This window comes from Marmota marmota, unplaced genomic scaffold, assembly GCF_001458135.2.
Source record: "Marmota marmota marmota unplaced genomic scaffold, marMar, whole genome shotgun sequence".
Taxonomy (NCBI): Eukaryota; Metazoa; Chordata; class Mammalia; order Rodentia; family Sciuridae; genus Marmota; species Marmota marmota.
Genome location: NW_026000082.1, coordinates 20279998 through 20295885, shown reverse-complemented (window position 1 = coordinate 20295885; position 15888 = coordinate 20279998). Strand labels below are relative to the sequence as shown.

The following is a 15888-nucleotide window of genomic DNA, read 5'->3' as shown; positions in this document are numbered from 1 at the left end:
TTTACTAGTAAACGGCAGAGACTAGGCTTAGAACGGGTCTGTCTGGCCCAAAGGATCTCCCACTTGGTGGATGGTACAGACCCAGAGCTCCACCTGCAACATACAGGGAGATCACCCACACCAGCAGTCCTACCCCACTCCCTATGTCTACAGGCACAAAGGCAGGGCAGGAAGAGCTCAGGCTCTCAATCAGCCTTCCAAGTTCAAATCCCAGTTCCATCAGTTCCCTTTGGTTACTTCATGTTACTTATGGACTAAATGGAAATACTGATAGTGCCCACTGGAGGGCTCTAGTGAGGATTGTATGAGACAATGCAAGCAAAGCAGTCAGCACAGTGCCTGGTACTCGTTAGCTACTGCTGATAATGTGGCAACCTTCTAGAACTAAATCATGGAAATAATAGACCAGAAATATGTATAGCAAGTAACTATGAAAACAAGACTAGCCTGGGACAAAGAGAAAAGATGGTGACAAAAGTTGGTCAGCTTTGTTGGTTACTGAAAAAAAGGAGGAGAAGAAGAAGAAGGGCTGAGGGTGTAGCTCAGTGGCAAAGTGTCTCTTGGATTCAATCCCCAGTACTAAATAAAGAAAAAAAAATCAAAACAAATTCTGCATCTTTCACACATTCATTCACCAAAGACTTATTAGCCACTGCCTAAAATCCTGTTGAAATTTAATTATGAATGACTTTAGAAATAAAATTAAATTATCAAAAGATTAAAAGACTATTATGGGGGCTGGGGACGTGGCTCAAGCGGTAGGGCGCTCACCTAGCATGCGTGCAGCCCAGGTTCAATCCTCAGCACCACATACAAACAAAGATGTTGTGTCCGCCGAAAACTAAAAAAAAAAAAAATATTAAAAAAAAAAGAAAAGACTATTATGTGCCAGAGACATACAAGGGTGCTGGGGATATAAAGATGAACAAAATACAGTCTCCATCCTTAAAGAGCAGTCTGGTGAGAAAGGTAACCATTCAGTAATTCCAATGATCTATCAAGTACAATGTTTGAGAAATGTAAAGAGGATGCCATCACCCACACATCCCTGTTTCAAAGCACTTCCCACCCTGTGCTTTCATCAGGGTTCTCTTCTCGGTCTCCTCCATGGCCTTTCTGAGCCTCAGTGTCTTCACCCATAAAATGGGATTACTCTCTTGGGGCTGGGGTTGTGGCTCAAAGGTAGAGCACTTGCCTAGCACGTTGAGGCACTGGGTTCAATCCTCAGCATCACATAAAAGTAAAAGATATTGTGTCCACCTATAACTAAAAAATAAATATTAAAAAATGGGATTACTCTCACTGTAGTTTCTGGAGTTAAATGAAGTAGTCAAAATATGTTGCAAACTGTTGAGCACTCTACAAGTGTTATCATCTAGCTGTAAAAATATGTGCTTATTTACTGATTTATTTGGTTTGTTTGGGTTTTTTGCTGTTTTTGTTTGTCTCATTGGGTTTTTGTTTTGGTTTGGTTTTTGGTACTAGGGAATGAACCCTTGCCACTGAGCCACATCCCCAGCCCTTTTTATTATTTTTTATTTTGTGACAGGGTCTCACTAAGTTGCTTAGGGCCTTTCTAAGGTGCTGAGACCAGCCTTGAACTTGTGATCCTCCTGCTTTAGTCTCCCAAGTTTCTGGGAATATAGCCATATTAAAAGTTAAAACATGAATTTTAGCTGAGTGTGGTGGTGCCACACACCTATTTGGGAGGCTGAGGCAGAAGGATCACTTGAGCCCATAAATTGGAGACCAGCCTGGGTAACATATTGAGACCTCATCTCAAAAACAAAATAAAACAGATTTTTTTTTTTTTTTTTTTTTGGTACCAGGGATTGAACCCAGTGGTGCTTAACCACTGAGCCATATCCCCAGCTGTTTTGTGTATTTTTATTTAGAGACAGGATCTCACTGAATTGCTTAGAGCTTTGATAAGTTGCTGAGGCTGACTTTGAACTTACAATCCTCCTGTCTCAGCTTCCCTGGGATTACAGGTGTGCACCACTGTGCCTGGTCATAAAACACAGATTTTAATACACGTATGCTGAAACAAATCCTCTGCCCCCACACAGCTAGAGGTAAACAACAGAGTGATTCAACATGAAACAACCAGTCTCCATTTTGATTTGATTGAACAGGCTTGGTTGAAAAAGTCTTAATTCTGCTCATATTAAGTAATCTTGAGCAGAGATTGTTGTCATAGACCCTTATAATTTAGCATTTTCTCTTCTTTGCCCAGGTGTACGATCCATAGCAGAATTTTTGGCAATATCTAAGTCAGAAGAGACCCAGGAGGAAGTGCAAGTTCTGTTGGATTCTTTGGTCCATGGTAATCCCAAGTACCAGAATCAAGTGTATAAAGGTCTAATAGCTTTGCTGCCCTGTGCGTCCCCTAAAGCTCAGCAGCTGTCCCTACAGACACTCAAGACTGCCCAGGTGAGCCAAAGCTGCATGCTCCTGTGGTTCTGACTCAAATGCAGTGGTCTTATAATTACCTTCCGCAGTTGCACTTCCCATGGGCATGAGAAACAGAGCTCAGCCTCCCACAGCATGTCTGCTGTTCAATCAGCATCACTTCCAAAAGGCCAAGCCAGGGCAGAGAGTTCATGTCTCCCAGCAGAGTGATTTGTCCTGTTTACTTAAGGATCAGAAAGATGCTGGCAGACTTAAAAATGGTTGAGACAAGCAACAAGGATGATGAAAGGACTGGAGAAAAGATTAAAGGCGTCGATTTGATAGGGAGAGAATCATGGTGCATTTGTAGAAAGCATGTAAGTGAAGAGGCCAGATCTCCACTGTTTGGAAAAGCTCCTTTCTTATGACTTCTGCCCCTCCCTCAGTGCCCTAGAATGCAAGTGAAGTCCTATGTAGGGCATGGTGACCATGGGAAGACACTGTGCCGAGTAGGGAGGGGGACATGGTTTTGATTTGAATCATCAAAAGCTGTCAAAACTGCTTCAGGGGGCTGGGGATGTGGCACAAGCGGTAGCACGTCCGGCCCAGGTTCGATCCTCAGCACCACATACAAACAAAGATGTTGTGTCTGCCGAAAAAAAACTAAAATAAATAAATAAATAAAGAGAGAGAGAATAAAAAAAAAACTGCTTCAGATGATGGGTTGGAGGCAGGGAGACAAAAGGAGCAATGGCAGAGATAACAGGGCCTGAATGGTGGCAGTGGCAGTGGGAATAAAGATGACCAGGTTGGATAGACATTTCTGAGGTAGAGGGTGTGGGACTAAGGGCAGTAAAAAGAAAAGGAGTCAAAGATGACTTCCAGCTAGGTGCAGTGGTGCACGCCTGTAATCCCAGTGACTCGGGAGACTGAGGCAGGAGGATTGCGTGTTTGTGGCCAGCCTCAGCAACTTAGTGACGCCCTAAGCAACTTATCGAGACCCAGTCTCAAACCAAAAAGGGCTGGGGATGTAGCTCAGAGGTAAAGAGCCTCTGAGCTCAATCGCCAGTTTAATAAAAAATGACTCCTGGCTTTGAGCTAAGACAGCAGAGTGAGTTGTACAGCCCCAAGAGAGCTGGAGTGAAAAGGAGAGATCAGTTTGACTTGGAAGAATTAGGTTTTGACCCAATAAATTTGATGGGCTTGGTAGTTTCCAAGTGCCCCATTTGAGGAGCAGGCCAAGTTGGCTGCAGAAGACAGAATTGGGTCACTTTTTCAAAGAATACTGAACCACAGCCTCTCTCCCACAGAATTTGACAGCTCTCAGGTGACCCTTGGTGTAATGCTTCTTCCTCTTAAATGCCCCAAGTGATTCTGATTCCTAGCTCAATTGAAGAATCACTGCCCAGAACAGCTGGGAGAAATACCCACCGGACAGCGAAAAATAACGGTCTGAAGCTCCAGAGCAAGACCCAAGATGAAGATGTCAGTTTGAATTTCATGAGCAGAGAAGTGATAACTGAAACAGATGTAAATAAGATCCCCAGGCAGAATGCACCAAGTCAAAAGAGAACAGAAGGGACACCAATCCCCAAGACTTAAGATGAGCTGAGCGGGGGAGAGGCAGCAACATGTCTCTGGTTGTCATTAGTATTCCCAGCTCCCAATAAGTGCCTCTTACACACCAGGTACTTTTAGGAGCTGATTTACCATGTCTCTTTCAGTCTTCACAGTAACTGATAGAGGCAACATGGGACAAGTTTTAAGAGGTAGAAAAGAAGCAATTTATTAATTCTGCTCATATTATGTAATGGGTGAGGTTCCTGCGAAAGAGAAAATCGTGGTTGAGTCCCACTCTCCCTTGTGTCCTCCCTTCCCCAGCCAAGAGCACAGACCTTGTTCCTACACCTCTATCAGGTGGCCAGCTATCTTCGACTTCGTGCATCCTGAGCTTGAGGGTTCAAAGGCAACCCGGGCAGATCCTCAGTATGTTCCTGGCTGCCCATCTCTGCCTCTCCTCTCTATGCTCCTAGGAGGGCCTGGGCCCAGTGACTCACCACTGCTGTCTCCCTTGCCGCCCCTTTCACCCAGGTACCTGCCTATTAGGAAGTCTGAGTTTTGTTTCTTCTGGGTGTATAAGACCTAACATGCACACACTTTCCTGTTGTCTGTCTTGTCAGTCCATCATTGGAACCACACACCCCAGCATTGTGGACTGTGTGCTGAAGGTGCTAGGCACGATGCACCTGGAAGTCCAGTATGAAGGTAAGGAGGACTCCTCTGGGTGGCCCAAGGTGGGCATGAGAGCTAGGTAAAGTACCTCTGGAACAATATTTCTTAGTCACAAAGAGCCTTGTTGCTGAGCATCCTGGATAGCCTTGACAGATGGAAGACCCTGGTTTAGTACCAATCAGCAAGTTACCTAGAAAATGATAGTCATACTCCATGCTTCAAATCAGCCATATGGTGCCTTAATGTGCCTGGGTCCAGAGTTGGCCTTTGTTCCCAGTCTCATGTGGCATTTCCCCTCTGAACAGAAGTTTCCCTGGACCGGAGGTATAGAGCCTCCATCCCCAGCAGCACAAAAAGGAAAAAAGAAAAATCACCTGGGGAATGTCCTTCTTCTAAGAAACTACATTGACTAATGATGGTATTAATAAGTTTTCATGTATTGAATGCCTCTATGTTCCAGCCACTTTCCATACATCATTTCATTAAATTCTTAAAATAACCATAAGAATACAAAGCCTGATATGAAACAGTTTTTCAAATGTTTGAATCAATGAATGATGGAGGTAGGTGTTTTTACGTTTTCCAAAATAACACATACAAGCACAGAGAGGTAAAATATGCTTCCCAAGGTTACACAGATCTGGATTCAGACTAGATCCATCTGACCCTAAAGCTTATGCTTTTGAAACAGAATTCATGCAAGGCATTCAAAGAATCTCATTTCCTTTCCTTTTCCTGTCATGGTTCAGAGAAGGGATTCTGTTTTTAACAAGAAGGGTCAAGGAAGAGTTCACCGAGAAGGTGGTGTTTAGACTAAGCCTTGAAGATCGGAAAGGATTTTGGAAGGTAGAAAGGAGAAGAGCAGGGCATTCTGGGAAGGGGAATGGTAGAAATAAAGGCATAAAAATAGGGAAGTGCAAGATGTGGTTGGGGAATGACATCCCACTTGGAGTATTTTTTTAGAAGCAGTGTTGAAATTGAATGTCAGTCATTTTCCTTTCGGTTGTGTTATCGATTTTGTGTGTGTTTGACCCCTGCAGCTATGTATGGGTGTAGGCCTTGTATGCTGAGAAGTAATGCTGTGTCAAAATTCATTGATAACCAACTGGAGCAGAGCACCCTAGAAGCTGCCAGTGAGGGGGTGGAGTGGTAGAGGGACCTAAGTAAAGGTCAGAGCCAGCAGGAGGCAGAGTTGCTGGCACTAGAGCCCGAGGGTGACCTGGCAGTGGAATCACATTAGGAAGCTTAATCCAACAAACCCAAGGAGACAAGACTGGGTGGCACTGAGAGCTTACCACACCACCTCCACCTGGCAACACAGCCATCCCATTATTTCCCAGAGGAAGCATTTTCTTCTCTAAGTCCTTCCTGGACCCTGCCTTTAACCCCCACTCCTCCCTTCAAACCACTCTGCCACCCTGGCCTCACCAGTAGTTCCTCCCTCTATTGGAGCAGTTATCTCCAAAACCGTAACTGCCCTTTACATAGATTATGCACAATTTCAGTGCGACTGCCATGGTTTTTATCTTTGCATCCAAGCATGTGTTTGGCCTCTATCCCATACTTGTTGAGAAGGTGAGGGAATGCTACACGTCCACACTGCATTAGTGCTCCCTGCTGAGTACCCTTCTGACCAGACCTCTGAGCAACTTCCAGGTAAAAATGAGGACTAATGCATCTCTTTATCAGCTAAGGTCTAGAACACAGTGGGTACTCAAGTAGAGGTTTGTTAAATAAATTTATGAAGAAATGGTCTAACTTCAGTTATGCTGATGAACTCCTCCAGATTTGGAACTGGCTCTGACCTCTTCCACTATTGGCTCAGTTTAGAGCCCCTCTGCATTTATTCAGTAAGTACTAACACTGTATATATAACCCAAATATAGAAGCAGTGGAAGCATGAAGCTTCGTCACTTCTTTTTGGATTGAATGTCACCTCATGTGATAACAGTGAAACTGTGCACCTCAAAATAATTTCATGTTCCCAGACTCATAACAGGTGCTCAAGAAATGTCAGTTGAGAGGCTGGGGTTGTAGTTCAGTGGTAGAGCACTTGCCTAGCACATGTGAGGCACTGGAGTTGATCCTCAGCACCACATAAAAATAAATAAATAAATAAAAGTATCAAAGATGAGATTAAAAACCTTAAAAAAAAATAAAGGGGCAGGGGATGTGGCTCAAGTGTTAGCGCGCTCACCTGGCACGTGCAGGGCGCTGGGTTCAATCCTCAACACAGCATAAAAATAAAAATAAAGATATTGTGTCCACCTAAAACTAAAAAATAAATATAAAAAAATAAAATAAAGAAATGTTGGTTGAGCTGGGTGCAGTGGCACATGCCTGTAATCCCAGGGCCTCAGAGGCTGAAGTGGGAGGATCACCAGCTTCAGCAACTTAGCAAGATTCTAAGCAACTTAGACCCTGTCTCAAAAAAAAAAAAAAGTTCTGGGGATGTGGCTCAGTGGTTAAAGAGCCCTGGGCGCCAGAAAAGAAAAAAAATGTCTGCTGATTGAATGAGTTAATCTTTTTTTTTTTTAAATCAAATACTTCAAAATAGTTTAACCCAAATATAGAGAATGTGTGTGTAGTCATTGTCCACCAGGGGGAACTATTTCACTCCATCAGTGAGAGCTGAAGTTAGAGAGAGACCAGGTAGTTGCCTTCAAAGGCAGGGAAGGAGAGTCTGACGGGCCTTAGATGTGGTTCTAACAGAGGATGAGAGAAGCCGAGGTGAATTTCTCATAGTTTGAGGACACCAAATTTCAAAACCTTGGGGAAGCCCCCAGGATGATGGTAACAGAGTAGAGGAGAAGAAACCTGTGACCAAGAAGAGTCTGGATGGCAGTGATGAGAAGGCAGTGGATGGTATAGGTGAGTGGACTGGCCTTAAAAGGGTAAGGTAGGGTTTGTTTTGGTTTTTGACTAAATACATATTAAATATCCGTGGTGTGCCAAAGACTGCCAGGCACTGGGGTTTTGTTTGTGTTTCTTTTGAGAAGGAGAAAAATAACTGGTTTAGAAGGATGACAGAAGGAGGGTGTCCATTCTACCTCCTATGCTGGAAGGGTAGCGGGGAGGCTTGCTGCCTCTGAGAATGCAACAGAAAGTAGAATTAATCCCCAGGGAAGGGTCGAGGTGAAAACAGATGGTGGGAAGGCTGAGGGGCCTGGTGTCTGTTAACCCTTCAGTAGTGCATGTCAGCCATGGAGAGGCCAGCCGATGGCCTTGCCCCCTGTGCATCAAGAACTCCATCTTCCCACCCCCAGGTCTACCAACCTCCCTGACCCACTCCTGTGTCTTCCTTGTTGCTCTTGCAGCCACCTCTTTTGCTTAGACTCTTGAAGCCCATTTCCTCCAGGACTTTCCCTCCTGTCATTAGCTCCCCCTTTACCTCTGGCAGAGTACTCCACTGATGTGCAAATGTGCTCTGCATCTCCCATCTTAAAAAAGAACCCCTGGGGCTGATCCAAAGTCCTCCTTGGGAACCTGTGGACTGAGGAATATTTAAAACATAGGTCCCAAGACAGGCACAATTATAGTGTTTGAAGATGTACACCCTTCCTTGACCCCAGCTTCCCCTCCGGCTCTTCATTTTTCCATTTTCTTTCTCCTTGACCTCATAGCCGCTTTTGGCCACTTGTTGGCTTCTGTGATGCTCTCTCTTCCTGTTTTCCTCCTGCCCACTAGTTTCTCCTACTTCTCCACCAGACTGTTGGGTCAACCTACTTATCATCTCTTTATCTACACTCCCCACCCACCACCCTCAGGGCCTCACACTTGTTAAGAAAGTGCTCTACCACTGAGCTATATCCCCAGCATTTTATTTTTATTTTTATTCATCTATCTATCTATCTATTTATTTTTGGTATCAGGGTGCCGCAGTCCGGCTGCAGCAAAATAACAGGGGGGGGGGGGCGTGACGAGCAACTTGTGTAGATTGATACAGCAGGAGTGGGAGCCGTTTATTGCAGGACAGGAGCAGTATTTATACATTCCACACAGCTTATCTAATTAGCATAAACTAGATACATCAGTCAACCAATAAGGAATCTCCACACTGAATGGCTCGCTGGTGTTACTTCACAAACCACTCCCTCTGGCATTTTGCCAGGCACCATCCAGACTTGTTTACAGACTCTAACATCAGGGATTGAACCCAGTATGCTTAACCACTGAGACACATTCCCAGCCCTTTTTATTTTTTATTTTGAGACAGGGTCTCACTTAGGGCCTTGCTAAACTGACTTTGGACTCACCATCCTCCTGACTCAGCCTCCTGAGCCACTGGGATAACAGATGTGTGCCATTGTGCCTGGCCCAGCACTTTTTATTTTAAGACAGGGTCTTGATAAATTGCCCAGGCTGACCTTGAACTTGTGATGCTCCCACTTCAGACTTCCAACTAGCTGGGATTATAGGTGTGCACCATCATGCCTGGCTTTTATCTACATTTTTTTATCTTGCTCCCTGAGTGATTTTGTCTAATGTAAGGGCTTTGAATAGTATATAAATGCCAATAAATACCATATAAATAACAATATAGATCTGTATCTCTGGCCTGAAGTCTCCATATATCTCTAATAGAGATCTCAAATTAATGGCGACAATGAACTCATTTTCTTCCCTCAACCTGTTCTTCCTCCTATTATTCTCTATCTCAGTAAATGGTACCCATCAACCCAATTGCTCAGGTAAAAACTTTAAGACTACTACCAAATCACCTTCTTTCTCTTACCTCCCACCCCAGGCCATCCTTACCAAGTCTTATAGGCAATATTTCCACTTTGCTTCTCTTTCCCTACTGGGATTGCCCTCATCTAAGCCACCATCCTCTCTCCTAATCAATCTTCCTGGTTCCATTCACCTCTGACCCCTATAATCTGATCTCCCTCTGCAACCAGAATGATTATTTTAAAGATACAAATTAGGAACTGGGGATAACAATCAGTAGGATAGTGCATGCTTCATATTTCTGGCACAGAAGATTCTTCTCCAAGACCTTAGACTGATGGACAAATATAAGCTCAGATGTCACCTTTGAGAGAGACTTTCCCTGACTTCTCTCTCTAAAGTTTCCCTTTGCGCTGGTAGTTAAGGGAAGACTGTATGTCTAAAGTGACTCTGCATTTCTTTTTTGTGGTGTTGGGGATTTGAACCCAGGGCCTTGTGAATGCAAGGCAAGCACTCTACCAACTGAGCTATATCCCCAACTGTGGGCCTTCATGTCTGAAGAGTTCTTAGTGCTAAGGAAGAGGGCATGGAGAAGAAGGGAAAGAAAAGTTTCTTGGAAGAAGGAAGGAGATGGTAATTCCTCTATAGCAGAGGATGGGTCTTCTAGTGACCTATTGCTTGTAGCAAACCACTCCAAATTTAGTGCAAGAAAATTACCACTATTTTATTACACTTACATATTCTGTAATTCAGGGATTTGTACAGGGTACAGCAGAGATGGATTGTCTCCCCTCCTCAGTGTGTGGAGCCTCATCTCAGAAGACAGCAGGGGCCACAGCTGGGACTAGAGTGAGGCTAGCAAGGTCAGGATCATTGATTTTCCCTTTTGCCTCAGGATTCAATATGGCTGCACATCACACTCATACTGATCCTACCTTCACTTCACATTAGGAGGTGTTCATCAATTTTTTTAATTTTTATGAGGACCTTATTATTATATAATTTATTTTGATTTCTGACTTTTTTGCCCCCCTGCCTCAAATTCTGCAACTAAGTCCTGGCCTTGGGTAGTGCAAGGAGACTGGAATCATTTGGGGGCTTGGAAGGTAGCACCTGCATGTGGCCTCTCTCTGTAGCCTTGGCTTCTCATGGCTTGGTGGCTAAGTTTGAAAAGGGAGCAACCAAGATGCTCTAGTGTGAACCTGTGAGGCCCTTTTTTTATATATTTATTTTTTAGGTATAGATGGACACAATGCCTTTATTTAATTTATTTATTTATGTGGTGCTGAGGATCAAACCCAGGGCCTTGCATGTGCTAGGCGAGCGCTCTACCACTGAGCCACAACCCAGCTCCGAGGGGGCCTTTTTTGACCTAGCTTCTCAGTCCCACAGCATCACTTCCTGCTCAGATTCTAGGGAAGCAGACTCAACACCTCAATGGGAAGAGGGTTAAATAATTTTGTGGCCAAGTTTTAAAACCACTGTGGTGGGATACGTCAGACCTGAGAGAGACATGTGGTGATGGCTGTATGTCTGTCCCTGCAGTAGGCTTCTCTCGCTTCCTTTTCCTTCCCCTTCTCAATATCTTAATGCAATTTCCTGAAACATTTTTGTCTGCCAGAGCAAGGTTCATAAAAATGAGATCTTCTTCACACCTGTGTAGGAGAAAGGGCAGGGAAAGAAGCACTAGGTCACATCCAGGGGAGGCACCCTGCTCTCCGGTCCCCCTGCAGGGGATTCTGATTGTCATTCTTGTCATATTCTTCACTTTGAAGTGGAAATAACTAGGGAAAGTGTGCTGGCTCCCACATCACCTGAAGTCTAAGCATAATATTAAAATTTTAGAAATTCTTTTAATAATGATCCCATTGAACATAAAGTGAGCCAAAATCAAAAATAAGGGGGGACTTCTCCAAAGCAGTCCTGTCTAGAATTTATCTCCATTTTGTAATGGTTTTGAAGTGAAAAATGCTCCCAAGGAGAATTTCTGTTTCAGGAATTAGTGGTGGGTGGGGACTTAATCAGAACTAGCAGCCCAAACAGCAGAAGTCACCACTCATTGGCCTCCCTGTCTAGAGAAGAGAAATTTCATGCATTGAAAGTATTTTGGAAAAAGAAATTAGTGAATTATTTTGGGAATTTAAAGTAAGTGTGCATGTGTGTATGTGTGTAAATCTATTGATATCTTTTAGAAATGAATTATTACCTAAGGAACATAAAAATTTCTATGTATGACTTAATTAGAAGCAGACTAATTTACTGTAAATTAGTTTGCCAAATGCATACTTACCAAAAATCAGTTGGCCAAATGATCAATTTGCTGAGTGGCCAATTTACTAAATTACTGAAGATAAAGTTTCCTTTAAATATTTATAAAGTTTATTGCAGCCTGTATTGGTTGTCTAATGGGTCCTAAAAGATCTGGGAGAAGCCAGATTTTCAGGGTTCTTAGGGGCTTCAGTCTCCTCTGGCCCCAGCACCCACTTTCTACCCTTTGTTGGCATCTCATCTCCCTTATCTTAAAACAAAATTAAAAAGGGCTAGGGATGTAGCTCAGTGGTTAAGCACACCTGGGTTCAATCCCTGGTACAAAAAGAAATAATTAAAAATAGAAAGAAGTTGCACACTGTCACTTCTGTTTTATTCTGTCAACCAGAAGACAGTCACTAAATCCAGCTCCTAGTCCAGGAAAATTAGGCTCCACTTCTTAAAAGGAATCATACAAAGAACTTGGACACATTTGAAAACCACCATACCATCAAATAAAATTTGCTAAAAGTTTAACAAATATGTATAAGAAATAAGTTTGTGGTAAAAAGGAACTGTTTGTGAAATTGGAAAATGATCATTTAGAGAATTTTAAATTTGTCTAATTGACCTAGAACTTGGAATTCATTTGACTTACTAATGAAATGATTGTGTTTTATACATCAACCCCAAAGTACAGCAGTGGGGTCAATGGCTAAGCAAGCTACTGCACTCACATAGTAGAACCCTCTAGAGACGTTGGTGACCAAACAGGACAGACATGGGCAAGAATGTGTGACATCTCTTTCTCCTGCCCCCTAAAGGCCTGGGGAGACTCTGACAGTAGACAAAAACCTCATTAATCATTTTCTTTAGGTTTTTGGTTTTGGAAGTTGCTTTGGTTCTGAACTCTTAAGTATGATTTATTTAGAAATTAACCACAGATTTGGTTTACCTCTTCATAAAAGCACCTTTAAAATTGAGGTGAGATTCACATAACATAAAATTAATCATTTTAGCTGGGTATGGTGGTGCACACCTATAATCCCAGCAACTCAGGAGGCTGAGGCAGGAGGATTGCAAGTTCAAGACCAGCCTCAGCAGCTTAGCAAGCACATCTCAAAATAAAAATAAAATGGCTGAGGGTGTTGGGGTTGTAGCTCAGTGGTGGAGTGCCTTCCTAGCACATGTGAGGCACTGGGTTTGATCCTTGGCACCACATAAAAATAAAAGGTTAAAAAAGGTGGGGCTAGGGATGTAGCTCAATGGTAAAGCACCCCTAGGTTCAATCTCTGGTACAAAAAAAATTAACTATTTTAAAATGAAAAATTCAGTGGTATTTAGTACAATCACAATGTTGTACAACTACAAATTCTGTCTAGTTCAAAAATATTTTCATTCCCCCAAAAGGAAACCCTGTACCCATTAAGTAGTTACTCTCCTTCTCCTCCCCTCATCCCCTGAGAACCATCAATCTTTGTTCTGTGTCAATGGGTTTATCTATTCGGGACATTTCTTATAAATGGAATCATACAATACATGACTTTGTGTCTGGCTTCTTTCACTAAGCATGTTTTCCAAGTACTTCCACATTTTAGCACCTGTCAGTACTTCATTCCTTTTTGTGGTTGAATAATAATCCACTGTATAGCTATACCACACTTGGTTTCATTCCTTCACTCATGATGGAAATTGGGCTTTCTTCACCTTCTAACTATTGTAAATAATGCTGCTATGAACATACATGTATATGTATTTGAATACCTATTTTCCTTCTGGGTATATACCTATGAGGAGAATTTCTGGCTAATACAGAAATTTTGTTTAACTTGTTGAGGAATCTGCCAAACCATTTTTGACAATGGCTGTACCATTTTATATTCCAACCAGCAATATATGAGGATGCCAATTTGTTTGTGGTTGTTGTTGTTTGAGACAAAGTCTTCACATGTAGCTCTAGCTGGCCCCAAATTCCTGGGTTCAGGAGATCCTCTTGCCTTTGCCTCCTGAGTAGCTGGGACTATAGGTGCCTGAGAGTTCCCTTTCTCCATATCCTCACTAACGCTTGTTATTATCTCGGGATTTTTAAATTATAGCATTCTAGTTGATAAAATTGCATTTCCCTTATGAATAGGAATGCTGAACATCTTTTCATCTGCCTGTTTTCTTCTTTTTGAATTTCTTTAGAGAAATGTCTAGTCAAGTCCCCTTTTGATTTTTTGAAATTGGGTTGTTTGTCCTTTTGTTGTTGAGTTGTGAGAGTTCCTTAACAGATATATGGTTCCTCTCATTGTGCAAGTTGACTTTGCAGGTTTTTTTCCAGGATTGAACCTGGGGCTTCATACATGCTAGGCAAGTGCCCTCCCACTGAGCCACACCCCAGCCCCATCTTTTCACTGACTTGATAACATACTCTCCTGGTTGGTTTTTAAATGATTTAAGTTTCTCATTTATTCATTTATCTATTCCACAGGAGTTGACACGAAGATGGGCACTGAAACGTATAGTAACAAAGGAAACACAGCCCCTTCTCTCATAGAGATTTGATACGTTAGCAATAATAATAGTCATAATTAGTAATTGCCACTAAGATGACCAAGATGACCATAGGCCAAGCACTGTTCTAAGCTCTTTAATCATCTCATACAATCCTCAGAACAACTGAATGAAGTAGGTACTGTTTTCATCCCCAATTTACAGATGAGGAAACTGAGGCACAGAGCAATTAAATGGCGTCCAAAGTCTCAAAACTATAAATGTGTACGTAAGTCACACCCAGGCAATCTGGCTCCTGGGCCACCTCCTCACCACCACAGCATCCTTCCCCTCCAGTGTTCTTTCTTCATTTTTACCAGTTTTGAGAAGCAGACAAAACCTAAAGATAGCTGGGGAAGTAGCTCAGTGGCAGAGTGCTTGCCTAGCATGCCCTAAGTTCAAACAAACAAAAAATCCTAAGGACAGACAACTGCATTAATATTACAGTAAACCATTTTTTTAAAGATAGTGAGAGAGAGAGAGAGAGTTTTTAATTTTTTTTTATTTTTTAGTTTTCGGCGGACACAACATCTTTGTTTTTTTGTATGTGGTGCTGAGGATCGAACCCGGGCCGCACGCATGCCAGGCGAGCACACTACCGCTTGAACCACATCCCCAGTCCAGTAAACCATTTTTTAACAATCATGTTTCTTGCTTTGTGCCCTTCTTAGAATTAAGCATGAACCACAGGAGCTTTGGCCTCAAAGAACCTTGGACCTTTGCTTTGCTCCTCTGAGCTGACATGACAGCAGTTTCATCCCTTCCCGCTATGTAAGAGGCCACCTGTCCTGTGTAACTCCACTGAATCACAGTCACAAGGCTATAACACCAAAAGAGAGTTTTAAAAATTTTAATATTTATTTGTTTATTTGCTGATTTAAGTACTGGGCATTGAACCAAGGGGTGCTAAGCCACTGAGATATATCCCCATCCCTTTTTTTATTTTATTTTATTTTACTTTATTTTATTTTTTGTGTGTTGAGACAGGGTCCTGATAAGTTGCTGAGGGCCTTGCTAAATAACTGAGGCTGGCTTTGAACTTGCCTCAGCCTCCAGAATAATCGGCATTACAAGCACATACCACCACACCCAGCTTTAAAAAATATTTTTCATGTTTCAATATTGGGCTCTAGACAGGATGTGGTGAAAGATAGAGCAGAACACACAGGAATCAGATATAGAATATAGTTGGTCAGGAAGTGCCGCAGTCTGGCTGGGCACAAAATCACAAGCCACTCACAGCCTTGTAGATTCAAACAGCAATTCTTTATTCCCAAACTCACACCGGCACTCTACAAACACGTTCTGGGCAAAATCCACACTCTCCACCAGGCTCTGAATCCCAAATACTCTCTGAATCCTGCGAGAACTCAACGGGAACTCAAGGCGCCTGAGGCAGCAGGATATGCCCTATTCCTAGCAGGAATCACCTTAAACCTGGAACCGCCCTAAACCCGGAATGCCCTAAATCCCGATCCGCCCTAAACCCTGATCCACCCTAAACCCGGATCTGCCCTGGTCCTTGAGCAAGGTCACCTTTCATGCAAAGTCACTGCAAATGACCTGGGTCCACCATGGAGAGTCCTTCCTCTAAGCAACATGGAGTAGGCTGACAAAGAAATTGCAATGCGTCATTCCTACTTGGCGATGGCTCTCAGCATCTCCCCCCTTCTGATTAATTAAACAACAAGCAATGTGGCTTAAGGACCGTGCCTGGTAGGTTGTCCAATTCAACATATGGTTCTTACCCGTCATGGGAAAAACTGACCTCTAGGCGTCAGCCTCCTGTCTTAGGTTGATACCACTGCAATT

At 42.9% G+C, this 15888-nt stretch overlaps 1 protein-coding gene and 1 long non-coding RNA gene across 12 annotated transcripts in view; one reads left to right on the top strand and one right to left on the bottom strand.

Annotated features, from left to right (window-relative positions):
* Armh1 (armadillo like helical domain containing 1) overlaps positions 1 to 15888 on the top strand; it is a 56586-nt gene that overhangs the window by 24618 nt on the left and 16080 nt on the right. For all 11 annotated transcript variants that reach the window (XR_007352047.1, XR_007352048.1, XM_048815505.1 and 8 more), the window contains exons 6-7: positions 2237 to 2433; positions 4572 to 4656. Coding sequence is in view for 9 of the 11 variants with exons in the window: in XM_048815505.1 (XP_048671462.1) it covers positions 2237 to 2433; positions 4572 to 4656 (282 nt within the window). In the remaining 2 variants the exon portion in view is untranslated. The remainder of the gene's footprint in view (positions 1 to 2236; positions 2434 to 4571; positions 4657 to 15888) is intronic.
* Positions 9414 to 15888, bottom strand: part of LOC125620407 — a 27660-nt gene continuing 21185 nt past the window's right edge. Inside the window, exons 3-4 of the long non-coding RNA XR_007352049.1 lie at positions 10477 to 10485; positions 9414 to 9424 (exon numbers count right to left, since the gene is read on the bottom strand). This is a non-coding gene — a long non-coding RNA (uncharacterized LOC125620407). The remainder of the gene's footprint in view (positions 9425 to 10476; positions 10486 to 15888) is intronic.